Consider the following 21,989-nt stretch of genomic DNA (forward strand, 5'->3'; position numbering starts at 1 on the left):
TGCTTATAGTGAGTTTAAATTATGTACTAGGCACCCAGTTCTCAATGCCTAAAAGCCTATTGGAAATATCAGCAGAGAAATTGTTACAGGAAACGTAAAAACAATCAAATAAAGACCACATTTAAATCCACAGGAGCTTCTAAGAATCCCAAGGGAAGCAGTAGAAAGTGAGAAAATAAAAAGAATTGAAGAACCCCTACATTTGGAAGGTCTAATCAATAAATAGATCTATCAAAGAAGACTGAAAAGAAGTGATCATATATGTAAGAGGAACATCAGGAGTGAGTGACATGCTGAAAGGCCAGAGAGAAATGTATGTAAAGGAAGAGAGTAAGTGACAGTGTAAAAGGATGCAGAAAGGGCTAGGAATACGAGTATTGATGAAAAAAAAAATATTAGATTTGACAACTAGGAGATTATAAATAACTGTGGAGAGAGTAATTTCTGTAGATTAATAAGGTCAAAAGTCAGATTATAAAGTGGTAAGAAGAGAGCAAAGAGAGATAAGGGAATTTCAGAATTATTGAACATAGAGGTGGTATGTTTGTGGTGATGATAAGATTAAAGCTATAACCAAATTTGTATGTGCCTCGAAAGGAGACTATGTATAGCGAGTCTGAAGGAGAAAAATAAGAACACTGAAGTCTCTTAGTATTATATAGTATTAGTTTTAATAAGTCTCTTATTATTAAACAGTTTATTATATTTATATAATAAATATATATTTACTTTTTATTGATGATATAATAATCTCCATTTGATGTTTTATCTGTATGCATCCACTTACTACCACCTAAATGGTAACTGTAAAGTTATTATTTTTCACCATCAATTTATAGAGTGAGTTAGTAATCCCTGTTTTGGGATTACATTTATATTTTGGCAAAAGGTATTATAGACAATGAATTAATATCAGTACTAAACACACATATACCAACTGGCATCTAAGTTTTTTAAAACTGTAATAGAAAGAAAATAGACAGTAAAACTATGTTAGTAAGGGAACTTAAACTTCCCCTAACAAATACTGATGCAAGCATTTAAAATAAAATAGTAGAAAAGGGGCAGCACAATATGTCACAACAACCATAGGGTTGGATTTCTATCAGAAATACAGGATTGTTTAAATATCAGCTAATTGACCATATAAATAAATAACACAAACAAAAAAATTGTTATTTAAATATATATATATATATACAGAGAGAGAGAGAGAGAGAGAGAGAGAGAGAGAGAGAGAGAAAGCTTTTGACAAAATACAACACATTCCTGTTGATGGAAGCTTAAGAATAAGTGTTTTTTTTCTTAAAATGATAAATTACATCAATCCAAAATCCTCAGCAGGCAATATCTGTAATGTGCCTAAGCTTGAAACTTCCTAGGAAGATCAGTGGTAAGGCAAAGATGCCTCCTATTACTGCTTTTTAAATATTGTACTAGAAATACTAGCTATTATAAAAGGGAAAAATAGAAAATTAAGCAAATTAAAATAGGCAATGAGGAAACAAATCTAAGACTCTTTGTAGATGATGTGATGTAATAATTATACTAAAAGAATTCTAGAGAATGAATTTAAAAACTAGTTGAAATAATTAACAACTTTAGCAAAATTGCAGGGTACAAAATAAGCCAATGTACATCATTAGACTTTCTATTCATTACCTTAAAAATCCTTCAGACATTATAAAATACTTGAGAGTCTGCCTCCTAAGATGAGCCGAGAAACTATATGTAAATTTTTACAAAATTAGAGTAAGATCTAAACAATTAGAGAAATAGTAGAGTAATTAACTCAGAGACATGATGAGCCATTGTAATAAAATTCAACCTGAATTAATATATTTATTCAGTTATTCAGTATATAATATTCAATTATATACCAGTAAAATTGCAAAAAAATATAAAAATAGAAAATTTAGAAGATTTATTTGGAAGACTAAAAGATCAAGAATTTCAAAGAAATAACTGAAAAAATATTAGGACTTTTTGACAAAGATTACTGGTAAATTGGAAAGCAGATTAGCAGAAACTAGTAGATCACTCTTTTAGACTGTATACCAAGGTAATATGAAAATGGAAGCCTGATTTAGACCTAAAGGGTGATATTATAAGCAATTAGAAGAATATAGGGATACTTGTAAGAATAAGGGATGTGAAGAATGTATAAAAAAAGATTGTAAAGAAATAAATTTGCATTATATCAACTTAAAGATTTTTGCACAAACAAAAAAAAAGAATGCAATCAACATTAGAAGGGAAGACAGAAGCTAAGAGGACAGGTATGATAAAAAAAAAAATTCTCTGATAAAGGCTTTATTTCACAAGTATAAGGAGAATTCAGTCAACTTTATTTTGAAAAAAAGAACACCAAAAATAAGTAATTCCTCGAATTATAAATATTCAAAAGAAATGAATATTCAATTTTTAAAGTAATCAAACCATCTCTATGGTCATATAAAAAAATCTCTATAATGCTATTGATCAGATAAATGCAAAGAAAAAACGCAAAAAACTATTCTGAACTACTCCTCCCCATACCCACACATACAACTGTCAGATTAGCTAATATAACAGAAAAGAAAAATGACATACATTGGAGAGGATATAAGAAAATTAAGACACTGATAATGCAGTGTTGGTTGAGTTGTGAACTGATGCGACTATCCCAAAGAGTAATTTAGAAGCAAGCCCAAAGGGCTATAAATCTATACTTAGATTTAGACCTAGTATTAACACTTCCAAAGACATTATTTAAAACAATAAAAGAATGTGTACAAACATATTTATAACAGTTTTTTTTTTTTTTTGTGATGGCAAAAGAATTGCAAATTACAGGGATGTCCATTACCTAGGGAAAAGCGAAAGAAGACCTTGTATATGACTGTAATTAAATTCTATTTTGCTATAAGAAATAATGAGCAGATAACTCTTGGAAAAAGTTGGAAAGACTTACATGAACTGATACAAAATCAGATGATCAGAACCAGAAAATAATGTACCCAATACCAAAAATATCATGTGATAATCAACTGTGAAAAAAAGTTATTCTCAGAAATAATCTCAGAATGATTCAAAATAATTGCAAAGGATTTATTCTTCTCCAAGAAAGAACTGAATAAGATTGAATGCATATTGAAGCATACTTTAAAAAATATTTATCTTCTCTTTTCATTTTATTTATTTTGATCTGTTTTCTTTCTCAACACAATAACATGGAAATATGTTTTGCTTGAATGCTCATGTATAACCACTGAAATTACTTGCTTTCTTATAGATAGTTATGGAGAAAGTAGGAAAATATTTTGAACTCATTTTTTTAAAAAAGGAATACATATATACATATATATATATATATATATATATATATATATATATATATATGTATGTAATTGGGAAAAATAAAATATAAATTATTTTTAAATGGGAAAATATTTAACAAGAAATCATAGTAACTTTAAAGCAGATTGACAGTTACATATATAGACTAACTTTATATGCTACAAAAAGTTCTCTAGATTTGACCAAAATATAAAACATGACAATATGAAAAAGAAAAAAGAAAAGAAAAATGTTGTTATTACAGATTCTTTGGCAGACAAGGAATCAAGATAATGAGCAAAAGTAAGCTAGACATTGTCAATGAAAAGAAAAAAAAATATATATATATATTTCTTTGAAGAAAAAAATTTAAAATGTGTCAGTTTTAAGGGAAGGAATTTTAAAAATATGCATAAAACATTTGAACTAAGTTTGATGTTCAGTATATAAAGGGAATCAATTCAAAAATTTAAAACTGCAAAGATCAAATAGTGAAGCGATCTGAAATAGTTTTCAAAAGAAGCAAAAGAACTGTAAGATAGTTGCAAATTTCTAATTATAAGAAAAATACAAATGGAGACAACTCTAAGTTTTCATGTCATAATAAAACTTTGTACCTCAGTGACACAATGAATAAAATGTCAAGTCTGGAGACAAGAAGACTCATATTTGTGAGTACAGATTGGTCAAGTCATTTAACCCCATTTGCCAAATGCCTTCTACATTTGTAAAATTTTACAACTCCTTAAGCCATAGGATATTATGAAGCACCATTTACCACCTCTGATGGTATTTATGGCTCCACATTCTTTGTAGCAACAGGCTTCCATGGCCTGTACATAATCATCGGCAGAAGGACATAGCAAATAACTCTGTTTTCTTTGCTGAGAAAACCCCAAATGGGATTAGGAAGAGTCAGATATGACTGAACTACAATAATCTAGCCATCTCTTTCCCCTTTATTTCTTTTGCTTCAGTATATTTTGTTTTTGTTTTATGAATATTATTTCTTATTTTTCAACAAATCTTAAACATAAAATATTGATTCAAATTGAACCAGTCCCCCAGACTTGAGTCTAAGCTTTTGTTCATGTTGTTCTCTTCTCCTCGAATCCTTCACCTTCCTTCCATTTGCTTATATTCTACTCACAGTAAAACACAGCTCAAGTGCTGTCTATTCTATAAAATGCATTTTGATCTCTGGATCTCATTAATCTGTCTCTTCTCTGACCTCTAAAGCACATTAACAAGCACCTAACAATTTAAAATATAATTATATTCTTTCTTTGTATGTTTGTTTGTGTTTGTACTAGTATTAATCTAAAAGTTTCTCACTATTAATGGCCTATGTCTTACATTCCTTCTACAGCTCCTTAAACTTTAGAGTAATGCTGAATACTGAGTCTGCTGAACAAGTGTTTTTAATTGTTTGTTTATAAGTAAATGAAACAAATGTGAAAATAGGTACAAATAAAACATATGGCCCTTAACAATAAATAGTGAAATATTACTTGGATAGAGATAATGCATCAGAAAGTTTTGTATTTTCAAAATAATTTCTGAATGTGTTCTAAACTACATTTACTAGAACTCCATTGAATTCAAAGATAAATTAGGAAGAGAGAAAGCTATTCAGTGATAATGGGAATACCATCTGCTGATGAAAATATTATTTCTCCTGACTCAACTGAGAGATTAACAGATTACATTGCCAATTTATTCTAACATAAAAGACAGAAAGGAACCATTACAATCACCACTAAGTATGTATCAACTCTAAATGATGTTTAAAATATAGTATTCTTTGCAAGTTATCAAGGGTGAAAATTCATTGTTCACCACCAAAAAAAAAAAAAACCTAAAAAAAATTAAGTAGACACCAATTTTATATCATGGTTATATATTTGTAGTATTATGAGGAAAATCTGAGAGAATTTTGTGTACATAAAGATAAATGCTACTTAATAGTGCTTGTTTTGAAAGATATCAAAAAATACAATTCCAAGTGAACATGATAATTCTGTTAATTTTTGTGGTTATTTCTCCAACACAATGAAATCAAAGTATACCTGATTGGAGAATTGGTTACATCTGGATCTCTAGCAAATACAGAGCCCACATATGAACCAAAGGGAGTCTCTTCAGCAACTTCCATTAGATACTCCAGATGGGAGAAAACTGGTGGTTCATCAGCATCTTCCACTCTGATTTTAATAATAGTAGTTTGCCCAGAATTTTCATCCTTTGGAAAATATTCATCAATGAAACTGTTGGTAACCTTTGCTCGAACACTGTATTGTCGCTGTTGCTCATAATCCAATTTCTATATAGAAACATTATAATATTAAAAAGTACATTTTCTTAAGTATTGCAAAGTTAATTATAGATAATTACTGATATATTCACTTCAAGAGTTTTAAAATGTTTAAAAATGCTTGAATTATTAATTTGTCTTGGTTGAGCACATATTGTCTGTAAGCAATTAATATATTTTACATTTATACTTAGTCCGACATTTTCGATAAATGGCATTGTAAAGAGTAAGTAGTCATTACAATTAAGGCAGTCCATTTTGTCATTTGATAATAATGAAAGTTGTTTTGGAATGATAACTATATTTTTAGTCAGGTTTAAACATATTACATAGCTTTTGAAATTTCTTATGGCATTAATGAAATTAATTTTCAAACCTTCAAATTGAATTCATAAACCATGCCATCAATAAAAATTCTCTTCAAATTTCCCTAGCCATATATTATGATTAGTGAGAATCTTCTAATTTTGTAATAAATTTCATTTCCCTTCGATAATTGTCATTCTTTTAATTAAGGTGAATATCACAGGAAGACAATCTAAATGTTATACAGAATAACTCTCTGTTACTCATTAATTTTCAACTATTTGTTTTTATATATTATTTTCCTATTTAAGCATAAATACCTTTTTTAATACAACTATTCCTTCCTGTGTCTCATTATTGGTGATAATATCAAATATATGTGAACCATCTTCAATACTGTAATTCATTTTTGCATTTTCTCCTATATCGCTGTCTTCTGCCATGATTATTCCTATGGAAGTTCCAACTGGTGCAGATTCAGAGACATTCATATGATAAAGTCCTTCAAAAAAAAAGATAGAACATTGACACAATTATGCTTTCCTATAAACATATATAACTACTGCCCAAGCTTTCTGACTATATAGATTATGAATTGAAAACTCTGTTTTTATTTAAAATCTCTTTCATCTACCCTTTCTTCTCCCTTTACTTCTCAATTTTTATATTATTCTAAGACTCTCCATGACTATGATGAATATTAGAAATGAAGAATCAAGATGATGTAATGAATGCTTATCAAGTAGAAGAGATGAGTTGAACATGATTCTAAGAAACAAGGAATTTTATACAGTGACTATAGACTTTGAGGACTTTAGTTAAAATCTTCCCTAAAAAAAGAAAGATCTATGGCAAATTATTTGGCCTCTTCAGGTTTCAAGCTTCTTGGCTACAAAATGAGAAATTTGAATTAGTTGTCCTCTAAAATCTCTTCCACCTAAAAATCTTCTGATCCTATGATTTTGAATCTAAGGAAGTGAAAAACAGCCTGAAATAATTTAGGAAAACTTGTTTTTCCATAGCAATCAATAAATTTAAAATCATATACAAATCATTTGTCCATGAGAACCAAGTTTGGAAAGAACTGAAAGAGATGCATCACTATGTTTAGCTTATCAACTCTATTAATAACTAACCACCGTATTACTGAGCAATCATTAATTATTCATAAAATAAAAATTAAAGCAAAGTTTAAAATAATATGTTAATTAATTAACATTATTTTTTAGAAGTCTGTGTCAGACAAGTGCTAGTAATCATCCCAGCCAAAAATTAGGCTTGAGTAGACTCTTTAAATTTTGTTTTGAGGAAATTGGGGGAATTAACAAAATAAGTAATTGTGGGAATTGAACAAACCATACTGACTCCATCTTATTACTTGATTATGGATCTGGTTCAGTTTGGTTTCTTTTTGTCTTAAATTAATTTATTTAATATTTTCCCCAGTTACATTCAAAACAATTTTTTATATATTTTTTTTCATTTTTGAGTTCTAGCTTCTCTTCCTATTCCCCACCCACAATTAAGAAATCACATATGAAGTTATGCAAAACATTTCCATAAAAGTCAAGTTGTGAAAGAAAATATAGATCTCCCATCCTAGTGAAGATAAAAACCCCTAAGAAAAATTAAGTTGAAAAGAAAGAAAGAAAGAGAGCAAAAGAGAGAGAGAGAGAGAGAGAGAGAGAGAGAGAGAGAGAGAGAGAATGCTTCAATCTGTAATCATTTCCTTCACGGAGTATGGAAAGGATTTTTCATCATAAGTCCTTCGGAGTAATCATGGATAATTATACAATTGAAAATAGCAAAGTCATTTTAAGCTGGTCATCCCAGAACATTCATTTTACTTTGTATCTGGTACATTTCACTTTTCTTGAATTCTTGGAGGACTTTGCAGATTTTTTTTTCTGAGAACATCCTGCTCATCATTTCCCATAGAACAATAATATGCCATCACCAACAAATTCAGTTTTTTTTTTACTCATTATTTGTTTAGCATAATTTTGTCTTGTGAGAAAACTTTATTTAGTTGTGAAATTTATTGCATTCTTTAAATCAAGCCCTCCATGACTGGGAAACTGAACTATCTCTATTTGCTACTTAGTGATGATTAACTAAATCTAAATAATGCTGAGTAGAAATCCAGTCAGATTCAAAGATTGATGCAAGATGTTTTAGCATGATTATACAATTCAAATAACCCTAATTTTTTTATTTGGGCTTATAATAATCAATCACTTATTGCTTCAATGTTCCTCTTATTATTTGTTTCCAGATACTTTAAGGAAGTGTGACATTATTTTTTTCTGATTTCAGAAAGTTGTATTTGTATATTTTTGTTCCATCATCTTGGAAAGTTCCTGATCTTTGCTCCAATTAGTAATCCGATTATCTAATATAACCTAGTTAATAGTTTTTTTTTTTAATTAGTTGGTCTCCTTTGATTTTTTTAAAGTTTTATAAGATTTTCATTTAATTGCTTTAAAACTCTGTATTCCTCTCCCTTCCCTTTCATATTTAGGGTCCAATATCAAAGGCAAGGAAAATAACTGGTCCCTATTTGTTAAACAATTGGCAGCATTGCTTAATAAATTGATATGCTCAAAAGTTTGAATTTGCTACTTAAGTCATTTTGTCTTTCACCCACCACAATTGTTCCTTTGTATGGTAGCTTAAAATGGGTCATTTTTTATCTTCCCCTCAATATTGCAGAAATTCCCTATACTCATCATCTCTGAAAGTCCAGTTTCAAATTCTATTTGGTGTTACTAACCAAGTCTTGCCTTGAAATTTAACTCTCTTAGACACTGAAATGGTGTTTTTCCCAGTTAGTTCATGAAATAAGCAAACAAATTATATGAGCATGTAGGTGACACAATCAATAGAATGCCAGAGCTAAAGTCAGGAAAACTCAACTTTATGAGTTCAAATCTAGCCTTGAGCATTTACTAGCTGTGTTATACCAGGCAAGTCACCTAACTCTGTTTGCCTCAATTCTTCATTTGTAAAATGATTTGGAGAAGGAAAAAAAAAAACTACTATAGTACTTTGCCAAGAAAATCCCAAATGAGGTCACAAACTCTCAAATATTGTTGGAATCTTTGAATAACAACAGGTATATGAGGCAACAAATTCTTTGACCTTTCCTCTGGCATAGGAGTCTCATCTTCAATTATCTAAAACATAATAATTTCTCAAACTATCTGGTTATCTGATTATTTCATTTGATCAGAAGAATATTTCATTTGGGACTTAATGTTATTCTGCTTTAAAAATAGAAATCGTACTAATAAAAACAAACAAACAAACAAACAAACATCAACTTCATTCCCTGGAGTTGGAAAACATCTTTAGCAAACTTCATCCTTGAGCCTTAGTTTCCTAATGTGTATGCTATAAATAAAATATATGAGTATTATCTATCTCACAGTATTATTTGAGCAAAATCATTCCATAAACAGTTAAGCAAAAACACATAAAAATAAATTAATTTTAGCTGTTTCATATAAATTTATGTTATACTAGATCTGGTATTACTTGTTTCCTATTAAAGACAAAGTCATAAAAAGAGCATCTACCTAAATTGCTGGGGATTTTTTTAATAATTAAAATTTAAGCCATTCTATTTCTTACCAAGTTGGAATATAGGCCTGTTATCATTGACATCAGATAGATTAATTGTGACAGTTGTTGTGCCAGAAAGTCCTCCTGGAAGACCAAGCATGTCTGTAGCTTGAACAACAACCAAATATTGGTCTTTAGCTTCTCGGTCCATTTGTGAAGAAATTCTTAGAATTCCTTGAAATAATAGCAACCATTCTGTTATTAACTATTTAGTCATCTCACAATAATTCTTTAAACATTTTGTAGTATATATCAAGCTTTAACATCAATTACATCATTCTTGTAGTTTAAGGAAAATCTAAAAAGTAAAGCATAAAGGAGAAAAGGGCAATTGACAGGGTAAGAGCCTGAAAATGATTATATAGATACTAGGTTTTCTTAGCACTGTCATCAATTTTACAGATGAGGAAATTGAAAAACAGAAATATTTCCCTATGGACATTTAGCTAATAGATGCTTGAGTCAGAAGGCAGATTTAAGACTTCTTATTTTAAAAACAGATATCTTTTTATGATACTATACCACACAATGTCACCCCATTTCTGGATCCAGAAACTGTGTTAACTCTGGTTAATGAAACTTGAATTTAGATAGCTCTATATACCAATGTACAAATGCAACTGATTTGTAATTTATAGTTTTAGAAAATGATCTACAGGCACATCTAGCCAAAACAACTTGGCTAGAGTGATATTATTAGAGTATATTAAACATGAAACATAAGTTCAGAAAAACTTTCTACAAGCTAAATTCATTGCCTCTCATTCTTAATCACTTTGAAATTATTAATGTTGTATTATATTTATTGCATCAATAATTTTTCCTAAATTAAAATATAATTCCAGTTATAAATTAATTTACTTTTATATAAATTAGATATCATAGTAGCTAAAAATGGGGGAAATAAATGATTAAGAATTCAAATTTTTTGAGAACTGATGCTTATTTTCATTATTCTATATTTCCTCTTTAAAATCACACTGAATTGTACTTTGTTAGTCAGTAATACCTGTTGTTGGCTCTACAGTAAAATAGGGACGTCCCTGTAGTAGAGTGTAAATGAGTCTAGCATTATTCCCATATGAAGGATCATCATTATCTGTAGCTGTCACCTGGATAACTGAAGTTCCTGTGGATATAATAAATGGTGATCAGTAATTATAAATGTTGCCATATTCACAATGAATTTAAACTTATACAGTATTCTCCCTTCCCTCTTTGAATTAATGGTAGAAAGGCAAGAGGTAATAGTCTGTCTCCCCTGTGGCAAGAAAGATAACTAACATAACGTACTTTTACACAAGAAAGAATAGAGACTAGTCTAATAAAATGACATAAACAAAACAATGTAGCTTTTATGGACTGTGTTCTGAAACAAGTGTAATCAGATCCATTACAATTTGTTGAATTTTTTAATCAAAGGGGGTACAGTTGATGAGCACATACATGTCAATTGGTATGATGAAGGGAACAAAAAGATCTTACCATAAGTACTCTTTTTTGTAGCCGCATTCTGGCAGCCAGAGCCTTAAGTACCAAATAGGGAGAGTGTGAAGTATTTATTTTAACAATAAAAATAATAATATAGACACATTTATATATTAGCACATATATTTTCTCATCTGAAAAAATAAATTAGATGACTGCTAAACGCAAATCAAAACACTTTCAACTCTGTCTCTGATCCTATGATCATTAAAATGTCTTTTTGCTTGATTATTTCATACAAATGTCTGGTTTGGAAGCATAAGAATAATTAATCTAACCTTCAAATTTTTTAGACCAAAATGATTACCATCAATTTAATTCAAAACACTGACTGAGGACACAAAGGCAAAATAAAAAGAAATATTTTTCTTAAAGCCCTTTTTAATCTGCCCTCTTCCTACTTTTCCAGCTTTTTTACATATTATTATGTTCCTAATTTCTGAGACTCAAGGACACTAGCTTCCTTGCCATTCCTCACACAAGGTTCTTTAAAGTGTTTTCTCTGGTTATTCCCTCTATCCAGAATATGTTCTCTCGTCTCTGTATCATAGCTTCTGTCTCTGTTTTCTCCAAGTCTCAGATAAAGTATAATCTTTTGCTACATTTTCCCCCATGTCTCCTTTATTTTAAGTGTCTTCTCTCTGATATTAGCCCTAATTTATACAAGTATAACTTGTTTGTATATACTTATTTGTATGTTGTCTCCATGATTAGCCTTTGTGAGTTTCTTGAGAGCAGGACCTGTGGTTTTGCTTTTCTGTGAATACCCAGAGCTTAGCAAAATGTCTGGCAAGTAGTGAGTGCTTCTAAAAAGCAAATTCACTAACTAAGTAAAACAAAATATTCCTTGTTTTCAAGGATACTTCTATGAAAAAAACCTACAGAATATTCCTTAGAATTAAGCAAAAATGAACAACAGGACACAGAGGTTATATGCTATGTTTTTAATCAGGACTCATTTAAAAAAGGTACATTTTTCTTCATTTTGAATAAAAATTGTATCATAGGGAACTTTTAAGTTTTACTATGCCTTTCTCTTTCTAATTGCATTTCTACTCATTAATTCTGGTGTGCCTCATTCCATGTTTTCTTATTTTTCCAGAGTCCTCTGTTTGCAGCACCAAAATTTGGTTTATAATTTTCTGTACTCCATCTTGGCAATTTATCCAAATTTACTTTTGAGATTCACATAGTACTTCATTCTTACTAACAAACATGTCATAGTTTGTACAAATATTATTACACCCATTGGATCATTTGCAGGACAGCTACTGTCCATCTATTAATCCCTTTTTTGCAGAGGAAGCTGTTAAACTCCTTGCCCTGAAAGCAGAACCTAAGGACTTCAAAAAAATAGTAAAAAAGCTAAATGAACTCTAACCACTGATAGCTTCTATACAGAAAGACAGCAGGTTTCCAATGCAAAGGAGACTAATAGCAGAAAGTGTCCAGACATCAAGATTAGTCCCTATCACACAAGGGCCTCCTAGAAAAAATTATAAAAGATTTTAAAAGAGAGCTAGAAGAAAAATGGAGAAAGGAAAGAGAAGCTCTGCAAGCGAGTACAGAAAAGGCATATAATTCACTAAAACAAAAATTTGATGAAGTGGAAAAAGAAAACAGCTTCCTGAAATGTGAATTGAAAAAGATAAAGAACTCCCAGAGAAGTAGGATTTGTGAATTGGAAAAAGAAAATAGCCAAGTTAAAAAAAAAATAGTAAAATGAAAAAAAAAAAAAATTCCAAAGAGCAAAACAACCCATTTAAAAACTCAGTTGGGTATATAACAACAACAACAACAAAAAGCTAATGAAAATAACTCATGAAAATCAGAACTGAACAAATAGAAATGAATGATTAGCTTGATACATCAAGAATCAGTCAAGCAAAAAAAAAGAAAAAAGAAAAAAAAATAGAAAAATTGTTAACTATCCACTTGGAAAAACAACAGACCTGGAAAATACATCTAGGAGAGATAATCTGAAGATTATTGGACTTTTTGAAAATTATGATGAATAAAAGAGCCTAGACACTATTTAATAGGAAATCATCAAAGAGAACTGCCCAGATGTAATGAATCAGAAGGTAAAATAGGCATTGAAAGAATTCATCTTCTGAAAGAGACCCTAAAATAAAAACTCCAGGGAATATTGTGGCTAAATTTCAGAACTATCAGACTAAGCAAAAAAATATTACAAGCAGCCAGAAGAACAAACAAACAAACAAACAATTCAAATACTGAGGCGCCACAATAAGGATCACCCAGGATCTAGCTGCTTCCACATTAAAGTATCAAAGGGCCTGGAATATGATATTCCAAAAAAAAAATTTTGAATACAGCCAAGAATAATATACCCAGCTAAGCTGAGCATTTTCTTCCGGTGAAGAAGATGGACATTTAATGAAACAGGTGAATTCTATTTGTTTCTAATGAAAAAAACAGAGCTAAAAAAAATGGCCTCCAACTGTATGACTCAAGAGAAACAGAAAAAGGTAAAAAAGAATGCGTGAGAACTGTATTTCTGTTATGGACATAAATAAAGAGTGCATGTGTAATTTGATTTTACTGATATAATAAAAAAGGGAAGTAAAAGTGGAAAGGGGATAGTGTCAGAAAATGGGAAAAGGGAAGATAAAAAGAGGGAAAATATATCCCACAAAGAGGCAAAGGAAACCTATCATATCTGCAGGAATTTAGGAAGGGGGAGGAACATTGTGTGAATCTTACTCTCATCAGATTTGGCTCAAAGAGAAAATAATAGACATATATGGTTTAGAGGGAAACTTCTCTCACCTCACTAAGAGGTGAGAGGAAAGGGGAAAAATAAATAAGTAATAAGGGAAACAGTATAAGAAAGGGGAAGGGACTCAAAGGGGGTGGGAGGGATTCTAAAGAGGGAGAGCTTTTAATACTAGGAAATGGAGCAAGAATGGAAAGAAAAAGAAAAGCATAATCAAGGGATAATAAGATAGCAGGAAATATAGAATTAATAACTGTAAATGTGAAAGGGATAAACTCTCCCATAAAATGGAGAAGGATAGCAGACTGGATCAAAAGCTAGAACATGCTGTTTATAAGAAATATATTTAAAACAGGGTGATACATACAGAGTAAAGGTACAAGGCTGGAGCAGAATCTATTATGCTTTAGGTGAATTAAAAAAAATCAGGGATAGCCATCCTTATTTCAGATCAAGCAAATGCAAAATAATGATCTAATTAAAAGAGATAAGGAAGGAACCTATATCTTGCTAAAGGGCAGCACAGACAATGAAGCAATATCAATACTAAACCTATATACATCAGGTGGTATAACATCTAACTTCCTAAAGGAGAAGTTAAGAGAGTTGCAAAAAGAAATAGACAGCAAATCTATAATAGCAGGAGATCTCAACTTTACATTCTCAGAATTAGATAAATCAAACCACAAAACAAATAAGAAAGAAGTTAAAGAGGTAAATAGAATATTAGAAAAGTCAGGTATGATAGATCTTTGGAGAAAACTGAATGGAGACAGAAAGGAATAGACTTTCTTCTCAGCAGTTCATGGTACTTATATAAAAACTGGCCATTTATTAAAACATAAAGACCTCAAAATTAAATGCAGGAAGGCAGAAATAGTAAATAGTTGTAAAACTAAATTATACATGTGTTCTTTATGTATATTTATAACATTGTTTATTTAATGGGGATAAAATGGAACCATTCCCAGTAAGATCAGGATTGGAAATAAGGTTGCCCAGTATTAAAATTACTATTCAATATTGTATTAGAAATGCTAGCTTCGGCAAAAAAAGATTTGAGAAAGAGATTAAAGGAATTAGAGTAGGTAATGAGGAAACCAAATTATCACTCTCTGCAGATGATATGATGGTATATTTAGAGAACTCCAGAGATTCTACTTAAAAAGGTATTAGAAATAATCCAAAACTTTAGCAAAGTTGCAGGATACAAAATAAACCCACATAAATCATCAGCATTCTAATATATCACTAACAAAATCCAACAGTTAGGGTTACAAAGAGAAATTCCATTTAAAGTAATTGCTGATAGTATAAAATATTTGGGAATCTATCTGCCAAGGGAATGTCATGAAGTATATGAGCAAAACAACAAAACACTTTCCACACAAAGTCAGATCTAACCAATTGATTTTATATTTTCAATTGAAAAAAATATTAAGTGATCTTCAACAGGTTGAGCAAATATAATAAAGATGACAATACTATCTAAATTAATCTAAGAGTTTATATACCAATTATATACTAATTAGACTCCCAAAAAACTATTTTAATGACCTAGAAAAAATAACAACAAAATTCATCTGGAAGAACAAAAGGTCAAGACATTCAAGGGAACTAATGAAAAAAAAAATCAAATGAACGTGGCCTAGCTGTACCAGATCTAAAATTATATTATAAAGCAGCAGTCACCAAAACCATATGGTATTGGCTAAGAAGTAGACTGGTTGATCAATGGAATAGGTTTAGGTTCACAGCAAAAATATAGTCAATAACTTTAATAATCTAGTGTTTGACAAACCCAAATACCCCAGCTTTCAGGATAAGATTTCACAGTTTGACAAAAACTGATGGGAAAATTAGAAATCAGCATGGCAGAAACTAAGCATGGACCCACACTAAGATTCATAGCTTGTTCTATTTCTTTTTCTAAAATGGAACTTTTTAACCAATTTACTTCTTCCTCTATTAATCTGGGCAAGCTATATTTTTGAAGGTATTATTGTATTTCATTTAAGTTGTTGAATTTATTGGCATAAAGTTGGGCAAAGTAACTCCTAATTATTGCTCTAATTTCCTCTTCATTAGTGATGAGTTCTCCCTTTTCATTTTTAAGAGTAACAATTTGATTTTCCTCTTTCCTTTTTTAAATCAGATTTACTAAGGGTTTGTCTATTTTGTTGTTTTTTTTTCATAGAACCAACTCTTAGTTTTATTGATTAATTAAATAGTTTTTTTTTTTTTTTTTTTTTACTTTCAATTTTATTGATCTCTCCATTTATTTGTAGAATTTCAACTTTAGTGTTTGGCTAGGGGGATTTAATTTGTTTCTTTCCTAGCATTTTTAGTTGTAAGCCCAATTCATTGACCTTCTCTTTCTTTATTTAATGCAAATAAGTTTCTAGAGATATGAAATTTCCCCCTATTACTGCTTTGGCTGCATCCCACATATTTTGGTATGACGTCTCATTATTATCATTTTCTTGGGTGAAATTATTATGTCTATGATTTGCTGTTTCACCCAATCATTCTTTAGGATAAGATTATTTAGTTTCCAATTTTTTTTGGTCTATTTTCCCCTGGCTTTTTATTGAATGTATTTCATTGCATCGTGGTCTGAAAAGGATGCATTTACTATTTCTGCCTTACTGCATTTGAGTTTGAGGTTTTTATGTCCTAATATATGGTCAATTTTTGTATAAGGTTCCATGAAATGCTGAGAAGAAAGTATACCCTTTTCTGTCTCCATTTAGTTTTCTCCTGAAATCTATCATATCTAACTTTTCTAGTATTCTATTTACTTCTTTCTTATTTATTTTGTGGTTTGATTTATCTAATTCTGAGAGTGCAAGGTTAAGATCTCCCACTATTATAGTTTTGCTGTCTATTTCTTCTTGCAGCTCTCAATTTCTCTTTTAAGAATTTAGATGCTACACCACTTGGTGCATATATGTTTAATATTGATAGAGCTTCATTATCTATGCTACCCTTTAGCAAGATATAGTGCCCTTCCTTATCTCTTTTAATTAGATCAATTTTTTCTTTTGCTTGATCTGAGATCAGGATGGCTATCCCTGCTTTTTTGACTTCACCTGAAGCATAGTGGATTCTGCTCCAACATTTTACATTTACTCTGTATGTATAGCCCTACTTCAAGTGTGTTTCCTGTAAACAATATATTTTTGGATTCTGGCTTTTGATCCAGTCTGCTTCTGCTTTATGGGGTAGTTTACCCCATTCATATTTATGGTTAAAATTACTAATTCTGTATTACTTGCCATTTTGTTAACCCCTGCTTATGCTTTTATCTTTTCCTTCCTACCTACCATCCTCCTCAGTATTAAACTTGTAAGCATCACTTGCCTCTTATAATCCTCCCTTTTAGGGTCCCTCCCCTCCCCTTAGAGTTTCTCCTCTTTTGTTACCCCTTTTCCTCACAATTTCTCTATTCCCTTTTGCTTAGCTTACTCCTTCCCTTTTCACTTTTCCCTTCCCACTTTTCAATGAGGTGGGAGAAGTTCTCTGTAGATTCAATAAGTCTAATATTTTTCTCTTTAAGCCAATTCTGATGAGAGTAAGATACACACTATGTTCATCCTCCTCCTTTCTTTCCCTCAGATATAATAAGTTTCCTTTGCCTCTTTGTGAGATGTAGTATCCCCATTTTCCCTTTTTCTGGTACAATTTCTTTTCCACCTCTACTTTCTTTTTTCTATTATAATTGTAAAATTAAATTATACATGTGTTCTTTATGTATATTTATAACAGAAATATAATTCCCAAGATTTCTTTTTACCTTTTTATGTTTCTTTTGGGTCCTATATTTGTACATCAAACTTTTTCATTTTAGTTTGGTTTAGTTCTGGTTTTTTTCATCAGAAATAGATGAAATTCACCTATTTCATTGAATGTCCATCTTCTTCCCTGGGGAAAAATGCTATTTTTTGTCTGGGTAAGTTATTCTTGGCTACATACCAAGTTCTTTAGCCTTTCAGAATATCAGATTCCAGGCCCTTCGATCCTTAAATGTGAAAGCTTGTAGAACCTGAGTGATCCTTATTGTGGCTCCTCTATATTGCAATTTTTTTTTTTTTTTTTTCTATCTGCTTGTAGTATTTTTTCCTCGATCTGATAGTTCTGGAATTTAGCCAAAATATTTTTGGAGTTTTGATTTTTGGGTCTTTTTCAGTGCATGATTGATGAATTATTTCAATTATATTTTACCCTCTGTTTCTAAAAACCTGGACAGTTCTCCTTGATAATTTCCTGGAAATAGTGTCTAGGCTTTTTTTTTCATCATAATTTTCAGGAAGTCCAATAATTCTCAAATTATCTCTCCTAGATCTATATTCCAGGTCTGTTTTTTTCCCAAGTAGGTATTTGACAATTTTTTTTTCATCATTTCATTTTTTTGGTCTTGTTTGACTGATTCTTGGTGTCTCCTCGAGTCATTCATTTCCATTTATTCAATTCTGATTTTTAATGAATTATTTTCTTTGTTTTCTTTTTTTATTTCTTTTTGTAACTGTCCACTTGAATTTTAAGTGAGTTTTTTTTTTTATTCTATGGAATTTTTTTCTTTTTCACCACTTTTATTTTTTAAAGAGCTATCTTTTTTTTTTTTTTTTCAATTCACTCATTCTGTTTTTCAGGGATTTTATTTCTTTATCCATTCCATTTTTATTTGATTGGGATGACTTATCCAGACCCTCTTGCCAAGCTTCCCTTTCCTTTCCCCATTTTTTTTTCTAGCTCTCTTGTAAAAGTCTTTTTAATTTCTATTATGGGAATCTTGTGTGTTGGGAACCAGATCATATCCCTGTTTGGGGATTCATCTGGAGACATTCTGTTTTTAGTCTCCTCAGGGTTTGAAGTCTGCTCTCTATCCATATAGAAGCTATCTATTGTTAGAGCCCGTTTTAATTTTTTGCTCATTTTGTCAAAGAAGAATCAAAGAAAATAAACCTACAACAACAACAACAAAGCAAATATGATCTGAGTTTTTGGGCCAGATGGTATTGCCGAGCTTCCTCTACAGACTGCAGGGGGCAGCAGTGAGGCAGCAGCAGGACAGCAATGGCTGTGTGTGTCTGCTCTCTGAGACTCTGAGAGTGTGCCAAGTCACTCCCAGTACTGGATGAGTGTGGCCAGGTCCTGAGAGACCCTAATGTTTCAGGATTATAGCCCTTACCTCCTATGTTTTTAGCTTTTCTGCTGATCTACTGGCTTGCTGCTAGGGCAAAGTAGCCATACTGTGGTAAAGTTCTCCCCACAGAAACAGCTGAGATCACACCCCACCCTTCCTCCAGTCTGCTCAGTGTGAGCTGTGTTCCATGCTCTTGCTTCCTGTTGTGCTCTCACTGCCTTCTTGCAGTCTGCACCTGATCTAACTCTCCATGCCCGTGAGCAAAAACAGACCTTTGCAGGTGAATTTCGAGGATATCTTCTGTTGGTAATTATTTGTGGGTTTTTTCAGTCAAGCACTAATTCCAAGGCCTTGTCATGAAAAAAAGTGTTCTGAGGGCAAGAAAGAGCTTAGATAGATGCCTGTGTCCTCTTTGCCATCTTGGCCTTAAGTCCAATATATGCTAAATAAGGTAAAAATATGTTAAATCCAATATATGCATACATAATTATACAATTATCTTGCTGTACAAGAAAAATCAAATCAAAAAATAAAAAAATGAGAAATAATAAGATACAAGAAAATAACAACAAAAAGAGTGAGACTGCTTTGTTGTGAGTCACACTCAGTTCCCAGAGTTCTCCCTCTCAGTGTAGATAACACAATTCATCACAAGATCATTAGAAGTAGTCTGAATTGTCTCACTATTGAGCATTGCCATGTCCAGTATAGAAGATCATCAACTAATCTTGCGGTTGCTATGTACAATGATGTCCTGGATTGGCTCATTTCACTTAGCATGAGTTCATATAAGTCTCTCCAGACCTCTCTGAAACCATCCTGCTGATCTTTTCTTATAGGAAAATAATATTCTATAACACTCATATAGCGTAACTTATTCTGCCATTCTCCAACTGATTAACATTCCTTCAGTGTCTAGTTTCTTGCCACTACAAAAAGGGCTGCCACAAACATTTCTGTACATGTGGGTCTCTTTACCTTCTTTAAAATATCTTTGGGATCTAAGAAACACTGCTGGATTAAAAGGTTTACACAGTTTGATAGCCCTTTGGGCATGGTTACAAATTGCTATCCAGAATGATTGGATCAATTCACAATTCCACCAACAATGTATTAGGGTCCCACTTCTTCCCACATCCCCTCCAATATTCATCACTATATTTTACTCTTAGCTTTACCAGTCTCAGAGGTATATAGTCATACTTCAGAGCTATCTTAATTTGCATTTCTCTAATCAATAGTAATTTGGAGCACATTTTCATATGATTACAATGGTTTTAATTTCTTCTTTGGAAAACTGTCTGCTTATATCCTTTCACCATTTATCAACTGGAGAATGGCTTGAATTCTTAAAAAAATTGAGTCAATTTTCTATATATTTTATAAATGAGGTCTTTATCAAAACCTATGAATGTAAACACTTTATTTTCCCCACTTTATTGCTTCCCTTCTAATCTTGTTTGCATTAGTTTTGATTGTACAAAACATTTTTAACAATATAATCAAAATTATTATTATTATTATTTTGGTCAATAATGATTTCCAGTTCTTCGTGGGCCACAAATTTGTTTCTTCTTCACAGATCTGAGAGCAAACTCTCCTGTTTTTCTAATTTGCTTATAATATTACTCTTTATATCTAAATCATGAACCCATTTCAACCTTATCTTGGTATAAGGTATTAGAGGTGAGTCAATGCATATTTCTGTCATATCAGTTTTCAATTTTCCTTATTGGGGAAGGTTCTAGTTTGTCCCCATTATGTATGATATTTGTCCCCATTATGTATGATGCTTGCTGATAATTTCAAATAGATGCTACTGATCATTTTAAGGAAAACTTCATTTATTCCTATACTCTACTATTTTTAATAGGAATGGATGTTAGATTTTTTTTTAAATGCTTTTTCAGGCATCTATTAAGATATATGATTTTTGTTAGTTTAGTTATTGGTATAGTCAATTATGGTAATGGTTTTCCTAATATTGAACCAGCTCTGCATTCCTGGTATAAATTCTACTTGGTCATATTGTATTACCCTGGAGATGACTTTGTATAATCTTTTTATTAATATTTTAGTTAAGATTTTTGCATAGACATTTATTAGGGAAATTGGTTTATAATTTTCTTTCTCTGTTTTCACCCTACCTGATTTAGGTGTCAGCACCATATCTGTATCCTAAAAGAATTTGGTTAGACTCCTTTTTTCCCTATTTTTTCAAATTGTTTACATAGTATTGGATTTAATTTTTCTTTAAATGTTTGGTAGTATTATTATATAAATCCATATCACTCTGGAGAATTTGTTTCTTAGAGAGTTGATTAATAGCTTGTTCAATTTATTTTACTAAAATGGGACTACTTAAGAAATTTATTTCCTCTTCTTTTAATCTGGGTAATCTATATGATCTCATATCAGGATCACTACCCCTGTTTTTTTTTTGTTTTAAACACCTCAGCTGAAGCCTAATAGGTTCTACTTCAGCCTTTTACCTTTATTCTAAATGTACTACTCTGCTTCAAATGAGTTTCTTGTAAACAACAAATTATAGGATTCTGGCTTTTAATCCAGGTTGTTATCCAGTTCTGTTTTATGGGAGAGTTTATCCCATTCACTTTCACAAATAAAATTACTATCTCTATTTCCTAACATCTTGTTTATCCCCATTTATATTCTTCTCTTCCCTTTCCCTTTTTCCTCTCCTCCCCAGGATTTTGTCACTGATCAGCCCCTCCCTCAAACAGCTCTCCTCTTTTGCAGCCTCCCTATTTATACCTTTTCCCTTCTACTTATCTTCTCCCTTCAATTAGCCTCTCTCTTTCCTTTCTCCTTTCCCCTCCTACTTCCCTATAGGGTGAAACAAGCTTCACTGTGAAGGTAAATGTGTCTAATATTCTCTAAATCTCAAATGAGTCAAATCTGATGAAAGCAACATTTTAACAATGCTCACCCCCCTCCTCTTTCCCTCAATTGCAATAGATCTTTTTTGCCTCCTCATGAGATGCAATTTACCCCATTTAAACTCAATTTTCCTCTTCTTCCAGTAAAATCGC

The 21,989-nt window shown here is 31.2% G+C and overlaps 1 protein-coding gene across 8 annotated transcripts in view; it reads right to left on the bottom strand.

Annotated features, from left to right (window-relative positions):
* The window catches only part of CDH19 (cadherin 19), a 165,150-nt gene that overhangs the window by 39,396 nt on the left and 103,765 nt on the right, over positions 1 to 21,989 (bottom strand). For all 8 annotated transcript variants that reach the window (XM_031946687.1, XM_031946686.1, XM_031946688.1 and 5 more), the window contains 4 exons: positions 10,572 to 10,691; positions 9,572 to 9,736; positions 6,259 to 6,440; positions 5,388 to 5,641 (listed from right to left, as the gene is read on the bottom strand). In XM_031946687.1, the coding sequence (XP_031802547.1) occupies positions 5,388 to 5,641; positions 6,259 to 6,440; positions 9,572 to 9,736; positions 10,572 to 10,691 (721 nt within the window). The remainder of the gene's footprint in view (positions 1 to 5,387; positions 5,642 to 6,258; positions 6,441 to 9,571; positions 9,737 to 10,571; positions 10,692 to 21,989) is intronic.

The sequence above is a fragment of the Sarcophilus harrisii genome, chromosome 1 (genome assembly GCF_902635505.1).
Source record: "Sarcophilus harrisii chromosome 1, mSarHar1.11, whole genome shotgun sequence".
Classification (NCBI taxonomy): Eukaryota; Metazoa; Chordata; class Mammalia; order Dasyuromorphia; family Dasyuridae; genus Sarcophilus; species Sarcophilus harrisii.